Consider the following 20,783-nt stretch of genomic DNA (forward strand, 5'->3'; position numbering starts at 1 on the left):
AGACTCTTTGCTTTATGTGGAGTTTGTCAGGCAACACCTTACTCAGTGTACTGTATATATGGAGCGCTGTGCTCTGAGTGGGACAGCTGGAATAGCCGTGCCCTTGAGTGCTGTCAACTCAGCCATGAATCTCAGCCCCCCACCCACCTCTTCCACTGTGACCCGCTAGGGTAAATCTATACTTGTCATCACTCCTCACAGCTCTGTCTTCCAAGTGGGCGTACTGTACATTATAGCCTACTGTAACGGTATGGATACAGTCAGTAGACAACTGTTATCTGAAGAAGAGTTGTTGATGAGGCTCACATTCACAGCCTCGTACTGGAGAATTATGTTTCATCCCATGAGGAGGATTGGTTTGTGTGTGGACTACTGGTCATTTTAAAGACCCATTAGGAGGCATGCAAAATAACACTAAACCGAAGTTGATGATGTATGAAAATAAATACAAATGTAAGCAATTTACTGTTGGTCTATTTTGGTTACACTACCGTTCAAAAGTTTGGGGTCACTTAGAAATGTCCTTGTTCTTGGAAGAAAAGCACATTTTTTTGTCCATTTTAAAATAACATACAATTGACCAGAAATACAGTGTGGACATTGTTAATGTTGTAAATGACTATTGTAGCTGGAAACGGCTGATGTTTAATATAATATCTACATAGACGTACAGAGGCCCATTATCAGCAACCATCACTCCTGTGTTCCAATGGCATGTTGTGTTAGCTAATCCAAGTTTATCATTTTAAAAGGTTAATTGATCATTAGAAAACCCTTTTGCAATTATGTTAGCAAAGAAAACTGTTGTCCTGATTTAAAGAAGCAATAAAACTGGTCTTCTTTAGACTAGTTGAGTATCTGGAGCATCAGCATTTGTGGTTTCGATTACAGGCTCAAAATGGCCAGAAACAAATAACTTTCTTCTGAATCTCGTCAGTCTATTCTTGTTTTGAGAAATGAAGGCTATTCCATGCGAGAAATTGCCAAGAAACTGAAGATCTGGTACAACGCTGTGTACTACTCCCTTCACAGAACAGAGCAAACTGGCTCTAACCAGAATAGAAAGAGGAGTGGGAGGCCCCAGTGCACAACTGAGCAAGAGGACAAGTACATTAGAGTATCTAGTTTGAGAAACAGACGCCTCACAATTCCTCAACTGGCAGCTTCATTAAATAGTACCCACAAAACACCAGTCTCAACGTCAACAGTGAAGAGGCGACTCCGGGATGCTGGCCTTCTAGGCAGAGTTGCAAAGAAAAAGACATATCTCAGACTGGCCAATAAAAATGTAAGATTAAGATGGGCAAAAGAACACAGACACTAGACAGAGGAACTCTGCCTAGAAGGCCAGCATCCCGGAGTCGCCTCTTCACGGTATAAATTCCATAAAAAATCTGCCGTTTCTAGCTAAAATACTAATTTACAACATTAATAATGTCTACACTGTATTCTGATCAATTTTTTGTTTTTTTAATGGACAATTTTTTTTGCTTTTCTTTCAAAATCAAGGAAATTTCTGTGACCCCAAACTTTTGAATGGTAGTATAGCGTGTGTTAATGTGTGGCAAACTCAGGACTTAACCTATCTATCAGTGTCCACAGCTCAACCAGTGACTACAGGAAGAGGAGGAAGTCTGAGGTAGCAGCCCAGCAGCCCAGACCAGCCAGCACCCTGACCACAAGCCAGAGTACATCCAGCAGCCTGTCAGGGCCCAATAGCACCACCAGCCACAACCCAGTCTCCTGGCCTGTAAAATCTCCCCGTAGCAGCAGTTACAGCAGCGGCCTCAACTCCTCAGGACGGCCCTCTGAACCCCCACGTAGCAGCAGTTACAGCAGTGGCCTACGCAAGCCTGTGGCAAGCTCCTCCCCTGCCTCCCCCTCCAGAGCCAAAGGTAGGGCCCACCTCTGAATCTCACTGGTTTGGTAGAACTGAGAGAAGACAGATACTGAAACAGACAGCATCAACAGTTGCTTAGACTTATTTATTTCAATTTAAAAAGCAGTGTAACGTTTGTCTTGGAATGAGAAGTTTTAAAGTGTAGTGCATGCTTTGTGCATTAATCTATGAGTGCTATAGAATACTTTATTTCCTCTGTGTACTATTTCCTCTCTGTGGCTAACAACGGTCTGCCACTCAGCTATGTATAAACATTATATTCTTAATAGCTTTTTTTTATTGTGTGTCTCTCTAACCCCCCTCTGTCCTCAGCTCTTCCTGGCTGATTTCCACGTGAACCTTTTAATGTCTTCTCATGTCTCTTTCTTACCATGCTGCTCTTGGTGGATATACCTTAAGGTGGGGATATTAGCAACACATACTCAGCCCATTTCAGTTGTCCAGGTACCTCTCCAGGTCCCAACCACAATACCTCACATGACTCAGTGTTTCCTTGTCTTAATGATGAGGCTGTTGACTGTGTTGAGCCTCCTGAGGGCTCTGATGAGAGCCCTGATGTGTGTCTGAAGAACGGCTGGCAGGCTCATGTCCAGAGCCAGAATGCCGAGGCCTGGAGCTCTGTCGAGGAAAAGCCAGCCTCTCCCAAACTCAAGTCCTGGAGCTGTGACGACCTCCTGGCAGAAGATAGAGGATGTCCGGGAGGTTCTGTAGGTTCACAGGTTCGCTCCGAGAGTGTAGACTTCCTGTCACGTGAGCAGCAGGGCAAAGATCACAGTGTCTGTGACAGCCCCCGGAGAGAGCGGACCCAGCACCACTCGGCCCACGATGCACCAGGCTTCCTCAAGCTGTACAAGAAGATGCACCATATCAACAGGCAGGATCTGATAGGCTCCCAAAGCTCCCAGGTCATCTGCTCTGTGAAAGCCCGGATCCTGGAGTACGAGAGCGAGCTGCACAAGGACCGGCTGGCCGGCTGGAGGGGCTACAGCGAAGAGGTGCCCCAGGACATGGTGCACAACAGGATCTCTGAGTTCGAGAGCCTCATCCAGAAGTCTAAGTCCATGCCCAACCTAGGTGAGGGTGAGGCTACCCCGGGGGGCCCGTCCGGGAGGGGCAGCAGCCCCCAGCGATGCTTCTCCATCGAGTCCCTGCTAGACGAGGACCCCCCTGCCAGGAACCCCCCTGAGGGCCAGCCTCACTACCCCAGGATCAACGCCCCCACTACCAACAACTGTGTGCCCATCCACATCCAGATCACTGGAGACCACCACCACGTCTACCCCCAGAGACCAGCATCCCAGCAGGAAGTCTACTCAGACAGTGATCACGACGCCATCAGGTCCAACCTCAGTGACTTAATCCAGATAGAGGGATCTTCCTTCTGTAGTGAGAGTGACTATGACCGCTGCTCTCGGACGTCGTCTGAGAGCCCCTACGGCTCAGGCCAGTATCACCACCACCACCGTCATCATAACCTTAACCAGCAGAAGCACCTGGTCAGCAACTGTAAGAGCCGATGCCCTGCCTCTTACACACGCTTCAGCACCATGCTCAAACACGAGAGGGCCAAGCAGCTGACAGCCGAGGACCCAGAGTCAGCCCAGTCCAAGCTGGCCTTCCTTGTGAGTCCGGTACCGTTCAGGAGGAAGAGGGGCTCCCCTCCCCACAGCCAAAGACAGGCCGTCTCCACTCGCAGAAGGTCCCCTCCCCGCTATAAGAGCTCCATGTATGAGGCTCTGGACGAAGCCCTGAGGGACATCTATGAACACATCCGGGCCGAGAGGAGGAGGGGCAGCCTGCCCGACAACAGAATCCTCCACAGGCTCCTGGACGAGCTGCTGCCAGACATCCCAGAGAGGAGCTCCTCCCTCAGGGCACTGTGCAGACGCAGCCCCAGCCCGGGACCCAGCCCCGTCCCTGGGCCCCAGAGCCTGGAGCAGGAGCAGCCATACCCCTCTCAGCCTGACGGCATGCCCAGCCCAACCTGCTACCAGCCTGAGTACAGCCGCCCTTCACACAGTGCCTCCTATCACCTCACAGACCCCAACAACAACAGCCATGTCTGTGAAGACGACTACTACCAAGGTGGATGGTTCTCATAAACACACCCACCAGTCCCCTCCCATCTCCCCCGACCCACCTCTTTCTCACCTTATGGGTCGTCGTGGAGTGTTGTAGTTTGAGTTCTTTCCATTTCCCTTCCTGTCCCCTGCACCACTACCATTCTCCAGCCATCTTCTGAGCATTGTTCTTGAGTAGTGACCTGTGAGTGGTTCCATCTTCTGGAATGTCTGAGAAGCATGATTCCCTCCAGCAAGTCACCCGCCCCCCTAACTCTGTTGTATTGATCAGGTCACTCCCCCTAACTCTGTTATATTGATCAAGTTACCCCCCTAACTCTGTTATATTGATCAAGTCACCCCCTTAACTCTGTTGTATTGATCAAGTCACCCCCCTAACTCTGTTGTATTGATCAGGTCACCCCCCCCCCCCCCCCCCCTAACCCTGTTGTATTGATCAAGTCACCCCCCCTAACCCTGTTGTATTGATCAGGTCCCCCCCTAACTCTGTTGTATTGATCAGGTCACCCCCTCCTAACTCTGTTGTATTGATCAGGTCACCCCCTCCTAACTCTGTTGTATTGATCAAGTCACCCCCCTTATTGATCAGGTCACCCCCCTAACTCTGTTGTATTGATCAAGTCACCCCCCTAACTCTGTTGTATTGATCAAGTCACCCCCCTAACTCTGTTGTATTGATCAGGTCACCCCCCCTAACTCTGTTGTATTCATCAAGTCACCCCCCCTAACTCTGTTGTATTCATCAAGTCACCCCCCCTAACTCTGTTGTATTGATCAAGTCACCCCCCCCTAACTCTGTTGTATTGATCAAGTCACCCCCCTAACTCTGTTGTATTGATCAAGTCACCCCCCTAACTCTGTTGTATTGATCAAGTCACCCCCCTAACTCTGTTGTATTGATCAAGTCACCCCCCTAACTCTGTTGTATTGATCAAGTCACCCCCCTAACTCTGTTGTATTGATCAGGTCACCCCCCTAACCCTGTTGTATTCATCAAGTCACCCCCCTAACCCTGTTGTATTCATCAAGTCACCCCCCCTAACTCTGTTGTATTGATCAAGTCACCCCCCCCTAACTCTGTTGTATTGATCAAGTCACCCCCCCTAACTCTGTTGTATTGATCAAGTCACCCCCCCTAACTCTGTTGTATTGATCAAGTCACCCCCCTAACTCTGTTGTATTGATCAAGTCACCCCCCTAACTCTGTTGTATTCATCAAGTCACCCCCCCTAACTCTGTTGTATTGATCAAGTCACCCCCCCTAACTCTGTTGTATTGATCAGGTCACCCCCCTAACTCTGTATTGATCAAGTCACCCCCCTAACTCTGTTGTATTGATCAGGTCACCCCCCTAACCCTGTTGTATTCATCAAGTCACCCCCCTAACCCTGTTGTATTCATCAAGTCACCCCCCCTAACCCTGTTATATTCATCAAGTCACCCCCCCTAACTCTGTTGTATTCATCAAGTCACCCCCCCCTAACTCTGTTGTATTCATCAAGTCACCCCCCCCTAACCCTGTTGTATTCATCAAGTCACCCCCCCTAACCCTGTTGTATTCATCAAGTCACCCCCCCCCTAACTCTGTTGTATTCATCAAGTCACCCCCCCCTAACTCTGTTGTATTCATCAAGTCACCCCCCCTAACTCTGTTGTATTGATCAAGTCACCCCCCTTATTGATCAGGTCACCCCCCTAACCCTGTTGTATTCATCAAGTCACCCCCCCTAACCCTGTTATATTCATCAAGTCACCCCCCCTAACTCTGTTGTATTCATCAAGTCACCCCCCCCTAACTCTGTTGTATTCATCAAGTCACCCCCCCCAACTCTGTTGTATTGATCAAGTCACCCCCCCTAACTCTGTTGTATTGATCAGGTCACCCCCCCTAACTCTGTTGTATTGATCAGGTCACCCCCCTAACCCTGTTGTATTCATCAAGTCACCCCCCCTAACCCTGTTATATTCATCAAGTCACCCCCCCTAACTCTGTTATATTCATCAAGTCACCCCCCCTAACTCTGTTGTATTCATCAAGTCACCCCCCCTAACTCTGTTGTATTGATCAAGTCACCCCCCTAACCCTGTTATATTCATCAAGTCACCCCCCCTAACTCTGTTGTATTCATCAAGTCACCCCCCCTAACCCTGTTATATTCATCAAGTCACCCCCCCTAACTCTGTTGTATTCATCAAGTCACCCCCCCCTAACTCTGTTGTATTCATCAAGTCACCCCCCCCAACTCTGTTGTATTGATCAAGTCACCCCCCCTAACTCTGTTGTATTGATCAGGTCACCCCCCCTAACTCTGTTGTATTGATCAGGTCACCCCCCTAACCCTGTTGTATTCATCAAGTCACCCCCCCTAACCCTGTTATATTCATCAAGTCACCCCCCCTAACTCTGTTATATTCATCAAGTCACCCCCCCTAACTCTGTTGTATTCATCAAGTCACCCCCCCTAACTCTGTTGTATTGATCAAGTCACCCCCCTAACCCTGTTATATTCATCAAGTCACCCCCCCTAACTCTGTTGTATTCATCAAGTCACCCCCCCTAACTCTGTTGTATTCATCAAGTCACCTCCCCTAACCCTGTTATATTCATCAAGTCACCCCCCCTAACTCTGTTGTATTCATCAAGTCACCCCCCCTAACTCTGTTGTATTCATCAAGTCACCCCCCCTAACTCTGTTGTATTCATCAAGTCACCCCCCCTAACCCTGTTGTATTCATCAAGTCACCCCCCCCTAACTCTGTTGTATTCATCAAGTCACCCCCCCTAACTCTGTTGTATTCATCAAGTCACCCCCCCCCTAACTCTGTTGTTTTCATCAAGTCACCCCCCCTAACTCTGTTGTATTCATCAAGTCACCCCCCCTAACTCTGTTGTATTCATCAAGTCACCCCCCCTAACTCTGTTGTATTCATCAAGTCACCCCCCCTAACTCTGTTGTATTCATCAAGTCACCCCCCCCTAACGCTGTTGTATTCATCAAGTCACCCCCCCCTAACTCTGTTATATTCATCAAGTCACCCCCCCTAACCCTGTTATATTCATCAAGTCACCCCCCCTAACCCTGTTATATTCATCAAGTCACCCCCCCCTAACTCTGTTGTATTCATCAAGTCACCCCCCCCTAACTCTGTTGTTTTCATCAAGTCACCCCCCCTAACTCTGTTGTATTCATCAAGTCACCCCCCCTAACTCTGTTGTATTCATCAAGTCAACCCCCCCTAACTCTGTTGTATTCATCAAGTCACCCCCCCCTAACTCTGTTGTATTCATCAAGTCACCCCCCCCTAACTCTGTTGTATTCATCAAGTCACCCCCCCCTAACGCTGTTGTATTCATCAAGTCACCCCCCCCTAACTCTGTTGTATTCATCAAGTCACCCCCCCTAACTCTGTTGTATTCATCAAGTCACCCCCCCTAACTCTGTTGTATTCATCAAGTCACCCCCCCCTAACTCTGTTGTTTTCATCAAGTCACCCCCCCTAACTCTGTTGTATTGATCAAGTCACCCCCCCCTAACTCTGTTGTATTCATCAAGTCACCCCCCTAACCCTGTTATATTCATCAAGTCACCCCCCCTAACTCTGTTGTATTCATCAAGTCACCCCCCCTAACCCTGTTGTATTCATCAAGTCACCCCCCCTAACCCTGTTATATTCATCAAGTCACCCCCCTTATTGATCAGGTCACCCCCCTAACCCTGTTGTATTCATCAAGTCACCCCCCCTAACCCTGTTATATTCATCAAGTCACCCCCCTTATTGATCAGGTCACCCCCCTAACCCTGTTGTATTCATCAGGTCACCCCCCTAACCCTGTTATATTCATCAAGTCACCCCCCCTAACTCTGTTATATTCATCAAGTCACCCCCCCTAACTCTGTTGTATTCATCAAGTCACCCACCCTAACCCTGTTATATTCATCAAGTCACCCCCCCTAACCCTGTTGTATTCATCAAGTCACCCCCCCTAACTCTGTTGTATTGATCAAGTCACCCCCCCCTAACTCTGTTGTATTCATCAAGTCACCCCCCCTAACCCTGTTATATTCATCAAGTCACACCCCCTAACTCTGTTATATTCATCAAGTCACCCCCCCTAACTCTGTTGTATTCATCAAGTCACCCCCCCTAACCCTGTTGTATTCATCAGGTCACCCCCCTAACCCTGTTATATTCATCAAGTCACCCCCCCTAACTCTGTTATATTCATCAAGTCACCCCCCCTAACTCTGTTGTATTCATCAAGTCACCCCCCCTAACCCTGTTATATTCATCAAGTCACCCCCCCTAACCCTGTTGTATTCATCAAGTCACCCCCCCTAACTCTGTTGTATTGATCAAGTCACCCCCCTAACCCTGTTGTATTCATCAAGTCAACCCCCCTAACTCTGTTGTATTGATCAAGTCACCCCCCTAACCCTGTTATATTCATCAAGTCACCCCCCCTAACCCTGTTATATTCATCAAGTCACCCCCCCTAACCCTGTTATATTCATCAAGTCACCCCCCCTAACCCTGTTATATTCATCAAGTCACCCCCCCCTAACTCTGTTGTATTCATCAAGTCACCCCCCCTAACCCTGTTATATTCATCAAGTCACCCCCCCTAACTCTGTTATATTCATCAAGTCACCCCCCCTAACTCTGTTATATTCATCAAGTCACCCCCCTAACTCTGTTGTATTGATCAGGTCACCCCCCCTAACTCTGTTGTATTCATCAAGTCACCCCCCCTAACTCTGTTGTATTCATCAAGTCACCCCCCCTAACTCTGTTGTATTGATCAAGTCACCCCCCCCTAACTCTGTTGTATTGATCAAGTCACCCCCCTAACTCTGTTGTATTGATCAAGTCACCCCCCTAACTCTGTTGTATTGATCAAGTCACCCCCCTAACTCTGTTGTATTGATCAAGTCACCCCCCTAACTCTGTTGTATTGATCAAGTCACCCCCCTAACTCTGTTGTATTGATCAGGTCACCCCCCTAACCCTGTTGTATTCATCAAGTCACCCCCCTAACCCTGTTGTATTCATCAAGTCACCCCCCCTAACTCTGTTGTATTGATCAAGTCACCCCCCCCTAACTCTGTTGTATTGATCAAGTCACCCCCCCTAACTCTGTTGTATTGATCAAGTCACCCCCCCTAACTCTGTTGTATTGATCAAGTCACCCCCCTAACTCTGTTGTATTGATCAAGTCACCCCCCTAACTCTGTTGTATTCATCAAGTCACCCCCCCTAACTCTGTTGTATTGATCAAGTCACCCCCCCTAACTCTGTTGTATTGATCAGGTCACCCCCCTAACTCTGTATTGATCAAGTCACCCCCCTAACTCTGTTGTATTGATCAGGTCACCCCCCTAACCCTGTTGTATTCATCAAGTCACCCCCCTAACCCTGTTGTATTCATCAAGTCACCCCCCCTAACCCTGTTATATTCATCAAGTCACCCCCCCTAACTCTGTTGTATTCATCAAGTCACCCCCCCCTAACTCTGTTGTATTCATCAAGTCACCCCCCCCTAACCCTGTTGTATTCATCAAGTCACCCCCCCTAACCCTGTTGTATTCATCAAGTCACCCCCCCCCTAACTCTGTTGTATTCATCAAGTCACCCCCCCCTAACTCTGTTGTATTCATCAAGTCACCCCCCCTAACTCTGTTGTATTGATCAAGTCACCCCCCTTATTGATCAGGTCACCCCCCTAACCCTGTTGTATTCATCAAGTCACCCCCCCTAACCCTGTTATATTCATCAAGTCACCCCCCCTAACTCTGTTGTATTCATCAAGTCACCCCCCCCTAACTCTGTTGTATTCATCAAGTCACCCCCCCCAACTCTGTTGTATTGATCAAGTCACCCCCCCTAACTCTGTTGTATTGATCAGGTCACCCCCCCTAACTCTGTTGTATTGATCAGGTCACCCCCCTAACCCTGTTGTATTCATCAAGTCACCCCCCCTAACCCTGTTATATTCATCAAGTCACCCCCCCTAACTCTGTTATATTCATCAAGTCACCCCCCCTAACTCTGTTGTATTCATCAAGTCACCCCCCCTAACTCTGTTGTATTGATCAAGTCACCCCCCTAACCCTGTTATATTCATCAAGTCACCCCCCCTAACTCTGTTGTATTCATCAAGTCCCCCCCCCTAACCCTGTTATATTCATCAAGTCACCCCCCCTAACTCTGTTGTATTCATCAAGTCACCCCCCCCTAACTCTGTTGTATTCATCAAGTCACCCCCCCCAACTCTGTTGTATTGATCAAGTCACCCCCCCTAACTCTGTTGTATTGATCAGGTCACCCCCCCTAACTCTGTTGTATTGATCAGGTCACCCCCCTAACCCTGTTGTATTCATCAAGTCACCCCCCCTAACCCTGTTATATTCATCAAGTCACCCCCCCTAACTCTGTTATATTCATCAAGTCACCCCCCCTAACTCTGTTGTATTCATCAAGTCACCCCCCCTAACTCTGTTGTATTGATCAAGTCACCCCCCTAACCCTGTTATATTCATCAAGTCACCCCCCCTAACTCTGTTGTATTCATCAAGTCACCCCCCCTAACTCTGTTGTATTCATCAAGTCACCTCCCCTAACCCTGTTATATTCATCAAGTCACCCCCCCTAACTCTGTTGTATTCATCAAGTCACCCCCCCTAACTCTGTTGTATTCATCAAGTCACCCCCCCTAACTCTGTTGTATTCATCAAGTCACCCCCCCTAACCCTGTTGTATTCATCAAGTCACCCCCCCCTAACTCTGTTGTATTCATCAAGTCACCCCCCCTAACTCTGTTGTATTCATCAAGTCACCCCCCCCCTAACTCTGTTGTTTTCATCAAGTCACCCCCCCTAACTCTGTTGTATTCATCAAGTCACCCCCCCTAACTCTGTTGTATTCATCAAGTCACCCCCCCTAACTCTGTTGTATTCATCAAGTCACCCCCCCTAACTCTGTTGTATTCATCAAGTCACCCCCCCCTAACGCTGTTGTATTCATCAAGTCACCCCCCCCTAACTCTGTTATATTCATCAAGTCACCCCCCCTAACCCTGTTATATTCATCAAGTCACCCCCCCTAACCCTGTTATATTCATCAAGTCACCCCCCCCTAACTCTGTTGTATTCATCAAGTCACCCCCCCCTAACTCTGTTGTTTTCATCAAGTCACCCCCCCTAACTCTGTTGTATTCATCAAGTCACCCCCCCTAACTCTGTTGTATTCATCAAGTCAACCCCCCCTAACTCTGTTGTATTCATCAAGTCACCCCCCCCTAACTCTGTTGTATTCATCAAGTCACCCCCCCCTAACTCTGTTGTATTCATCAAGTCACCCCCCCCTAACGCTGTTGTATTCATCAAGTCACCCCCCCCTAACTCTGTTGTATTCATCAAGTCACCCCCCCTAACTCTGTTGTATTCATCAAGTCACCCCCCCTAACTCTGTTGTATTCATCAAGTCACCCCCCCCTAACTCTGTTGTTTTCATCAAGTCACCCCCCCTAACTCTGTTGTATTGATCAAGTCACCCCCCCCTAACTCTGTTGTATTCATCAAGTCACCCCCCTAACCCTGTTATATTCATCAAGTCACCCCCCCTAACTCTGTTGTATTCATCAAGTCACCCCCCCTAACCCTGTTGTATTCATCAAGTCACCCCCCCTAACCCTGTTATATTCATCAAGTCACCCCCCTTATTGATCAGGTCACCCCCCTAACCCTGTTGTATTCATCAAGTCACCCCCCCTAACCCTGTTATATTCATCAAGTCACCCCCCTTATTGATCAGGTCACCCCCCTAACCCTGTTGTATTCATCAGGTCACCCCCCTAACCCTGTTATATTCATCAAGTCACCCCCCCTAACTCTGTTATATTCATCAAGTCACCCCCCCTAACTCTGTTGTATTCATCAAGTCACCCACCCTAACCCTGTTATATTCATCAAGTCACCCCCCCTAACCCTGTTGTATTCATCAAGTCACCCCCCCTAACTCTGTTGTATTGATCAAGTCACCCCCCCCTAACTCTGTTGTATTCATCAAGTCACCCCCCCTAACCCTGTTATATTCATCAAGTCACACCCCCTAACTCTGTTATATTCATCAAGTCACCCCCCCTAACTCTGTTGTATTCATCAAGTCACCCCCCCTAACCCTGTTGTATTCATCAGGTCACCCCCCTAACCCTGTTATATTCATCAAGTCACCCCCCCTAACTCTGTTATATTCATCAAGTCACCCCCCCTAACTCTGTTGTATTCATCAAGTCACCCCCCCTAACCCTGTTATATTCATCAAGTCACCCCCCCTAACCCTGTTGTATTCATCAAGTCACCCCCCCTAACTCTGTTGTATTGATCAAGTCACCCCCCTAACCCTGTTGTATTCATCAAGTCAACCCCCCTAACTCTGTTGTATTGATCAAGTCACCCCCCTAACCCTGTTATATTCATCAAGTCACCCCCCCTAACCCTGTTATATTCATCAAGTCACCCCCCCTAACCCTGTTATATTCATCAAGTCACCCCCCCTAACCCTGTTATATTCATCAAGTCACCCCCCCCTAACTCTGTTGTATTCATCAAGTCACCCCCCCTAACCCTGTTATATTCATCAAGTCACCCCCCCTAACTCTGTTATATTCATCAAGTCACCCCCCTAACCCTGTTGTATTCATCAAGTCAACCCCCCTAACTCTGTTGTATTGATCAAGTCACCCCCCTAACCCTGTTATATTCATCAAGTCACCCCCCCTAACCCTGTTATATTCATCAAGTCACCCCCCCTAACCCTGTTATATTCATCAAGTCACCCCCCCTAACCCTGTTATATTCATCAAGTCACCCCCCCCTAACTCTGTTGTATTCATCAAGTCACCCCCCCTAACTCTGTTGTATTCATCAAGTCACCCCCCCCTAACTCTGTTGTATTCATCAAGTCACCCCCCCTAACTCTGTTGTATTCATCAAGTCACCCCCCCTAACTCTGTTGTATTCATCAGGTCACCCCCCTAACTCTGTTGTATTCATCAAGTCACCCCCCTAACCCTGTTATATTCATCAAGTCACCCCCCCTAACTCTGTTATATTCATCAAGTCACCCCCCCTAACTCTGTTGTTTTCATCAAGTCACCCCCCCTAACTCTGTTGTATTCATCAAGTCACCCCCCTAACCCTGTTATATTCATCAAGTCACCCCCCCTAACCCTGTTATATTCATCAAGTCACCCCCCCTAACTCTGTTGTATTCATCAAGTCACCCCCCCTAACCCTGTTATATTCATCAAGTCACCCCCCCTAACCCTGTTATATTCATCAAGTCACCCCCCCTAACTCTGTTGTATTCATCAAGTCACCCCCCCTAACTCTGTTGTATTCATCAAGTCACCCCCCCCCCTAACTCTGTTGTATTCATCAAGTCACCCCCCCTAACTCTGTTGTATTCATCAAGTCAACCCCCCTAACTCTGTTGTATTCATCAAGTCACCCCCCCCTAACTCTGTTGTATTCATCAAGTCACCCCCCCTAACGCTGTTGTATTCATCAAGTCACCCCCCCTAACTCTGTTGTATTCATCAAGTCACCCCCCTAACTCTGTTATATTCATCAAGTCACCCCCCCTAACTCTGTTGTATTCATCAAGTCACCCCCCCTAACTCTGTTGTATTCATCAAGTCACCCCCCTAACTCTGTTATATTCATCAAGTCACCCCCCCTAACTCTGTTGTATTCATCAAGTCACCCCCCCTAACTCTGTTGTTTTCATCAAGTCACCCCCCCTAACCCTGTTATATTCATCAAGTCACCCCCCCTAACTCTGTTGTATTCATCAAGTCACCCCCCCTAACTCTGTTGTTTTCATCAAGTCACCCCCCCTAACTCTGTTGTATTCATCAAGTCACCCCCCCTAACTCTGTTGTTTTCATCAAGTCACCCCCCCTAACTCTGTTATATTCATCAAGTCACCCCCCCTAACTCTGTTGTATTCATCAAGTCACCCCCCCTAACTCTGTTGTTTTCATCAAGTCACCCCCCCTAACTCTGTTGTATTCATCAAGTCACCCCCCCTAACTCTGTTGTATTCATTCTTGCAGGTTATTCATATTTTCTCATATGATGTTGGTTATTTTTTCTCCCCAACATTAGTCTATTTTTATATTTATTTGTATGTATTTGTGTTATGATTGGAAGTTAGCCTCTTCACTCCGTGAGACGTGTTCACATTGGTCTGGTCTCCCATCGCTGAGGGCGACACCCCCATACACCAAAAACATATTTACCAGCCCTCTGGTTGACCTATTTCTGATAAACCTTTCCCGTCACCGAAGGCTAATCTCGAATCTGGAATGCCTTACCAGTCGGTACAGGCGATACAATGTGTGAAAAGAAGTGTTTATAAGCCATTCGTGTGCTTGAGTCTTTGTCCACAGCTCAGTCAACATGAAGCTCACCACAGGACCTGTGTCTCCCCGCTACTCTATAGAGATGCAGCCGTGTGTGTGTGTCTTGTCTAAAAGCTTCTGTTAATAGACATAGCAGGGGGCATATGACTGGAGAGCAGCTGAGGTTGGCAGTCTAAAAAGGGTTCTGTGGGATGTTGGAATGGGGAGAGACAGATACTCCTCTCCTATAAATGTGTTTTTCCTCAGATGAGAAATGGGTATGTCAATCTGTGTCTGCTTCATAGCAAGTAGTAGGATTATTTATGTCTGTATCCTGTCTGTGGTCTTGGCACAGCACATAGTGTATATTTTCCTACTAGTGGGAGAAATATCTAGTAGCTGTTGGGCTGATGATTGAAACTCCAGTTGCAGGACTATTGACCAGAGTATGCAGGCCCCCTTTTACTTGACATACTATCCCAAGCAAAGAGAGGTTTTCTGGCAGCAGTCCCCACTAAGACCACATCAGCACCCAGTGCTGACCTGCAGTATAAATACTAGTGGGTGGCAGGTGGCCTAGCAGTTAAGAGATTTGGGCCAGTAACTGAAAGGTTGCTGGTTCGAATCCCTGAGCCGAATAGGTGAAAAATCTGTTGATGTGCCCTTGAGCAAGGCACTTAATCCCAATTGCTCCTTTGGACTGAGTATACAAAACAGGAACACCTTCCTAATGTTGAGTTGCACCTCCCCCTTTTGCCCTCAGAACAGCCTCAATTTGTCGGGGCATGGACTCTACAAGGTGTCGAAAGCGTTCCACGGGGATGCTGGCCCATGTTGACTTCAATGCTTCCCACAGTTGTGTCAAGTTGGCTGAATGTCCTTTGGGAGGTTGACCATTCTTGATACACACGGGACTGTTGAGCGTGAAAAACCCAGCAACGTTGCAGTTCTTGACACAAACCGGTCCGTCTGGCACCTACTACCATACCCCATTCAAAGGCACTTAAATATTTTGTCTTGCCCGTTCACCCTCTGAATGGCACACATACACAATCATAGCTTTCACCTGGATTCACCTGGTCAGTCTATGTCATGGAAAGAGCATGTGTTCCTAATGTTTTGTCACTAGGTGTAAGTCGCTCTGGATAAGAGCGTCTACTAAATCACTAAAATGTCAATTTCCATCCAGGGTGTTTGTTTCTGCTGGATATAAATGTTGTTGTTTGGAGTCATTGAGAGAGACAGGCTCGCTACGGAAAATATAACTGGATACAGTTGTATGGCATCCTATTTCATACATATGGTCTACGTGCCTTAAAGCGAGCTGTAGGGAATCCGGGACAGTACAGGGCTCTATACCTTTCTAAAGTGGGGAATGGTGAAGTTGAGTCTGTTTCCCATACCATACACTAAGTTAGATAAGTGTTTAGATTTGTTCTGTAGTTTTATTTTGATTCATCACATTATTTAGCTAAAAGACCTCTTTTTGTTCCTCTCATACCTTTGCCATCAACTCCTCCCTTGCATGTTAAGTGTCTGTAGGGACTGTTCCTCTCTCTTCCTCACTGTGGCCTTCTCTCCCTCTCTCACAGACCAGGAACCCGCCAGGGGCCACTCTTACGCTGATGGGGGCCGCCACACCCCCCAGATCAGGATGCCAACCCCTGAAGTCAGAGAGGTAAACAATTATATTTGGCCTCCGATTTACATTTGACACTTGTACTGAACACTGATAGAGGGATGCCATGATTGATTGTTTCTTTCCATGCCCTCAACGGAAACAGCCAGCCAGAGCTGTATATGACTTCAAGGCACAGACAATGAAGTAAGTACAGATCAAACCCAACGTTTGCTAGTATTTCAGATGAAGACAACAATGACACATCCCTCAGCCATGACGCTAATGGTCCATGTGTTGTGCAGGGAGCTGACATTCAGGAAGGGGGAGACGGTGTACATCATCAGGCAGATTGACAACAACTGGTATGAAGGAGAGCACCGTGGACTGCTGGGGATCTTCCCCATCTCCTATGTGGAGGTTAGTGTCTGCTCTCTAATCTCCTCTTTCATCTCTCTTCTCTATCATCTCTCCTCCCATTCCTCTCATTCTCATTCTCGCATCTCTCCTCATCTCTCCTCTCTCCTCTCCTCTTTTTCTCTCTCCTCTTCTGGCTGTCTCAATGTGGGTTTTCAATGCACAGTATTGAATAATTTGAGTTCATATTTGTCCCCTATCCTGAACCCACAGCCTATCTCTCTCTCTTTATTCTTTAGAAAATCCCTGTCTCTAAGAGGCAGCAGCCAGCCAGACCTCCCCCGCCAGCCCAGGTCAGAGAGATTGGTGAAGCAGTGGCTCGCTACAACTTTAATGCTGACACCAACGTGGAGCTCTCACTGAGAAAGGCAAGAGCCTCTCCGCTGTCACCGCATAACTTTGACTCTCAAATAGTCTGACTGTATATAGTTCTCATCCCCTCAGTGTCTACAATTAAACTGACTTCTACCTGTGTGTGTGTGTGTGTGTGTGTGTGTGTGTGTGTGTGTGTGTGTGTGTGTGTGTGTGTGTGTGTGTGTGTGTGTGTGTGTGTGTGTGTGTGTGTGTGTGTGTGTGTGTGTGTGTGTGTGTGTGTGTGTGTGTGTGTGTGTGTGTGTGTGTGTGTGTGTGTGTGTCTGACAGGGTGAGAGGGTGATTCTGCTGAGCCAGGTGGACCAGAACTGGTATGAAGGGAAGATCCCAGGGAGCAACAAGCAGGGCATCTTCCCTGTGTCCTACGTAGATGTAGTGGTCAAGAAGTCCCCCACTGCCAAGAACCCCGCCCACCACTACCTAGAACCCTCTTCTTTACCCCAGAGCCTATCCGCTGACAGGATTCACCCTGTGGGTTCGGCCCAGGTACGATGACCCCACCGGACCCCACATAACCTGACCCAAATGGCACCCTATTCTGTATATAGTGCACTACTTTTGACCAGAGCGCTATAGGCCATGGTCCAAAGTAGTGCACCGTATAGGGAATGAGGTGCCATTTAGAAGGCACACAAAATATCCACTTGGCAATTACAATCGACTGTCAGACTACCGGTCTATATGGCTCGTGAATATACTGCATGTGTCTTTTAGTAAGTGATCGGTTTTGAAGAGAGGCGTACTGTAGCAGAGTACTTTGTCTCAGTTAGAACATTCTCGAACTAAGGGTGGTCTTCTCAGCTGTCTTGTTATGCATATATTAGCATTAGGGAGCTGTTGTCCTAGCGTGACAATAGGACACGCTTCTAACACCAGCCACCAATCCATCAGGTTTCTAACACCAGCCACCAATCCATCAGGTTTCTAACACCAGTCACCAATCCATCAGGTTTCTTACACCAGCCACCAATCTATCAATCAGGTTTCTTACACCAGCCACCATTCCATCAATCAGGTTTCTTACACCAGCCACCAATCCATCAATCAGGTTTCTTACACCAGCCACCAATCCATCAGATTTCTCACACCAGCCACCAATCCATCAATCAGGTTTCTTACACCAGTCACCAATCCATCAATCAGGTTTCTCACACCAGCCACCAATCCATCAGGTTTCTCACACCAGCCACCAATTCATCAGGTTTCTAACACCAGCCACCAAACCATCAGGTTTCTTACACCAGCCACCAATCCATCAGGTTTCTAACACCAGCCACCAATCCATCAGGTTTCTCACACCAGCCACCAATCCATCAATCAGGTTTCTTACACCAGTCACCAATCCATCAATCAGGTTTCTTACACCAGCCACCAATCCATCAGGTTTCTCACACCAGCCACCAATCCATCAGGTTTCGTACACCAGTCACAAATCCATCAATCAGGTTTCTTACACCAGCCACCAATCCATCAATCAGGTTTCATACACCAGCCACCAATCCATCAATCAGGTTTCTTACACCAGCCACCAATCCATCAATCAGGTTTCTTACACCAGCCACCAATCCATCAATCAGGTTTCTTACACCAGCCACCAATCCATCAATCAGGTTTCTTACACCAGCCACCAATCCATCAATCAGGTTTCTTACACCAGCCACCAATCCATCAGGTTTCTTACACCAGCCACCAATTCATCAGGTTTCTCACACCAGCCACCAATCCATCAGGTTTCTTACACCAGCCACCAATCCATCAGGTTTCTTACACCAGCCACCAATTCATCAGGTTTCTCACACCAGCCACCAATCCATCAGGTTTTTTACACCAGTCACCAATCTATCAATCAGGTTTCTTACACCAGTCACCAATCCATCAATCAGGTTTCTTACACCAGTCACCAATCCATCAATCAGGTTTCTTACACCAGCCACCAATCCATCAATCAGGTTTCATACACCAGCCACCAATCCATCAATCAGGTTTCTTACACCAGCCACCAATCCATCAATCAGGTTTCTTACACCAGCCACCAATCCATCAGGTTTCTTACACCAGCCACCAATCCATCCATCAGGTTTCTTACACCAGTCACCAATCCATCAATCAGGTTTCTCACACCAGCCACCAATTCATCAGGTTTCTCACACCAGCCACCAATTCATCAGGTTTCTAACACCAGCCACCAAACCATCAGGTTTCTTACACCAGCCACCAATCCATCAGGTTTCTAACACCAGCCACCAATCCATCAGGTTTCTCACACCAGCCACCAATCCATCAATCAGGTTTCTTACACCAGTCACCAATCCATCAATCAGGTTTCTTACACCAGCCACCAATCCATCAGGTTTCTCACACCAGCCACCAATCCATCAGGTTTCGTACACCAGTCACCAATCCATCAATCAGGTTTCTTACACCAGCCACCAATCCATCCATCAGGTTTCTTACACCTGCCACCAATCCATCAATCAGGTTTCATACACCAGCCACCAATCCATCAATCAGGTTTCTTACACCAGCCACCAATCCATCAATCAGGTTTCTTACACCAGCCACCAATCCATCAATCAGGTTTCTTACACCAGCCACCAATCCATCAATCAGGTTTCTTACACCAGCCACCAATCCATCAATCAGGTTTCTTACACCAGCCACCAATCTATCAATCAGGTTTCTTACACCAGCCACCAATCTATCAATCAGGTTTCTTACACCAGCCACCAATCTATCAATCAGGTTTCTTACACCAGCCACCAATCCATCAGGTTTCTTACACCAGCCACCAATTCATCAGGTTTCTTACACCAGCCACCAATCCATCAGGTTTCTTACACCAGCCACCAATTCATCAGGTTTCTCACACCAGCCACCAATCCATCAGGTTTCTTACACCAGTCACCAATCCATCAGGTTTCTTACACCAGCCACCAATTCATCAGGTTTCTCACACCAGCCACCAATCCATCAGGTTTTTTACACCAGTCACCAATCCATCAATCAGGTTTCTTACACCAGTCACCAATCCATCAATCAGGTTTCTTACACCAGTCACCAATCCATCAATCAGGTTTCTTACACCAGTCACCAATCCATCAATCAGGTTTCTTACACCAGCCACCAATCCATCAATCAGGTTTCATACACCAGCCACCAATCCATCAATCAGGTTTCTTACACCAGCCACCAATCCATCAATCAGGTTTCTTACACCAGCCACCAATCCATCAGGTTTCTTACACCAGCCACCAATCCATCCATCAGGTTTCTTACACCTGCCACCAATCCATCAATCAGGTTTCTTACACCAGCCACCAATTCATCAGGTTTCTCACACCAGCAACCAATCCATCAGGTTTCTCACACCAGCCACCAATCCATCAGGTTTTTTACACCAGCCACCAATCCATCAGGTTTCTCACACCAGCCACCAATCCATCAGGTTTTTTACACCAGCCACCAATCCATCAGGTTTCTTACACCAGTCACCAATCCATCAGGTTTTTTACACCAGCCACCAATCCATCAGGTTTCTTACACCAGTCACCAATCCATCAGGTTTCTTACACCAGCCACCAATCCATCAGGTTTCTTACACCAGCCACCAATCCATCAGGTTTCTTACACCAGCCACCAATCCATCAGGTTTCTTACACCAGTCACCAATCCATCAGGTTTCTCACACCAGCCACCAATCCATCAGGTTTCTCACACCAGCCACCAATCCATCAGGTTTCTCACACCAGCCACCAATCCATCAGGTTTCTTACACCAGCCACCAATCCATCAGGTTTCTTACACCAGCCACCAATCCATCAGGTTTATCACACCAGCCACCAATCCATCAGGTTTCTAACACCAGCCACCAATCCATCAGGTTTCTAACACCAGCCACCAATCCATCAGGTTTCTTACACCAGCCACCAATCCATCAGGTTTCTTACACCAGCCACTAATCCATCAGGTTTCTTACACCAGCCACCAATC

General features: G+C 47.5%; 1 protein-coding gene across 1 annotated transcript in view; it reads left to right on the plus strand.

The window, feature by feature from the left end:
* Positions 1 to 20,783, plus strand: part of LOC120062473 (sorbin and SH3 domain-containing protein 2-like) — a 94,793-nt gene that overhangs the window by 61,112 nt on the left and 12,898 nt on the right. Inside the window, exons 12-17 of the mRNA XM_039012470.1 lie at positions 1,594 to 1,895; positions 15,979 to 16,064; positions 16,171 to 16,211; positions 16,310 to 16,424; positions 16,661 to 16,789; positions 17,064 to 17,279. Coding sequence (XP_038868398.1) covers positions 1,594 to 1,895; positions 15,979 to 16,064; positions 16,171 to 16,211; positions 16,310 to 16,424; positions 16,661 to 16,789; positions 17,064 to 17,279 — 889 coding nt within the window. The remainder of the gene's footprint in view (positions 1 to 1,593; positions 1,896 to 15,978; positions 16,065 to 16,170; positions 16,212 to 16,309; positions 16,425 to 16,660; positions 16,790 to 17,063; positions 17,280 to 20,783) is intronic.

Source organism: Salvelinus namaycush, chromosome 17 (assembly GCF_016432855.1).
Source record: "Salvelinus namaycush isolate Seneca chromosome 17, SaNama_1.0, whole genome shotgun sequence".
Classification (NCBI taxonomy): domain Eukaryota; kingdom Metazoa; phylum Chordata; class Actinopteri; order Salmoniformes; family Salmonidae; genus Salvelinus; species Salvelinus namaycush.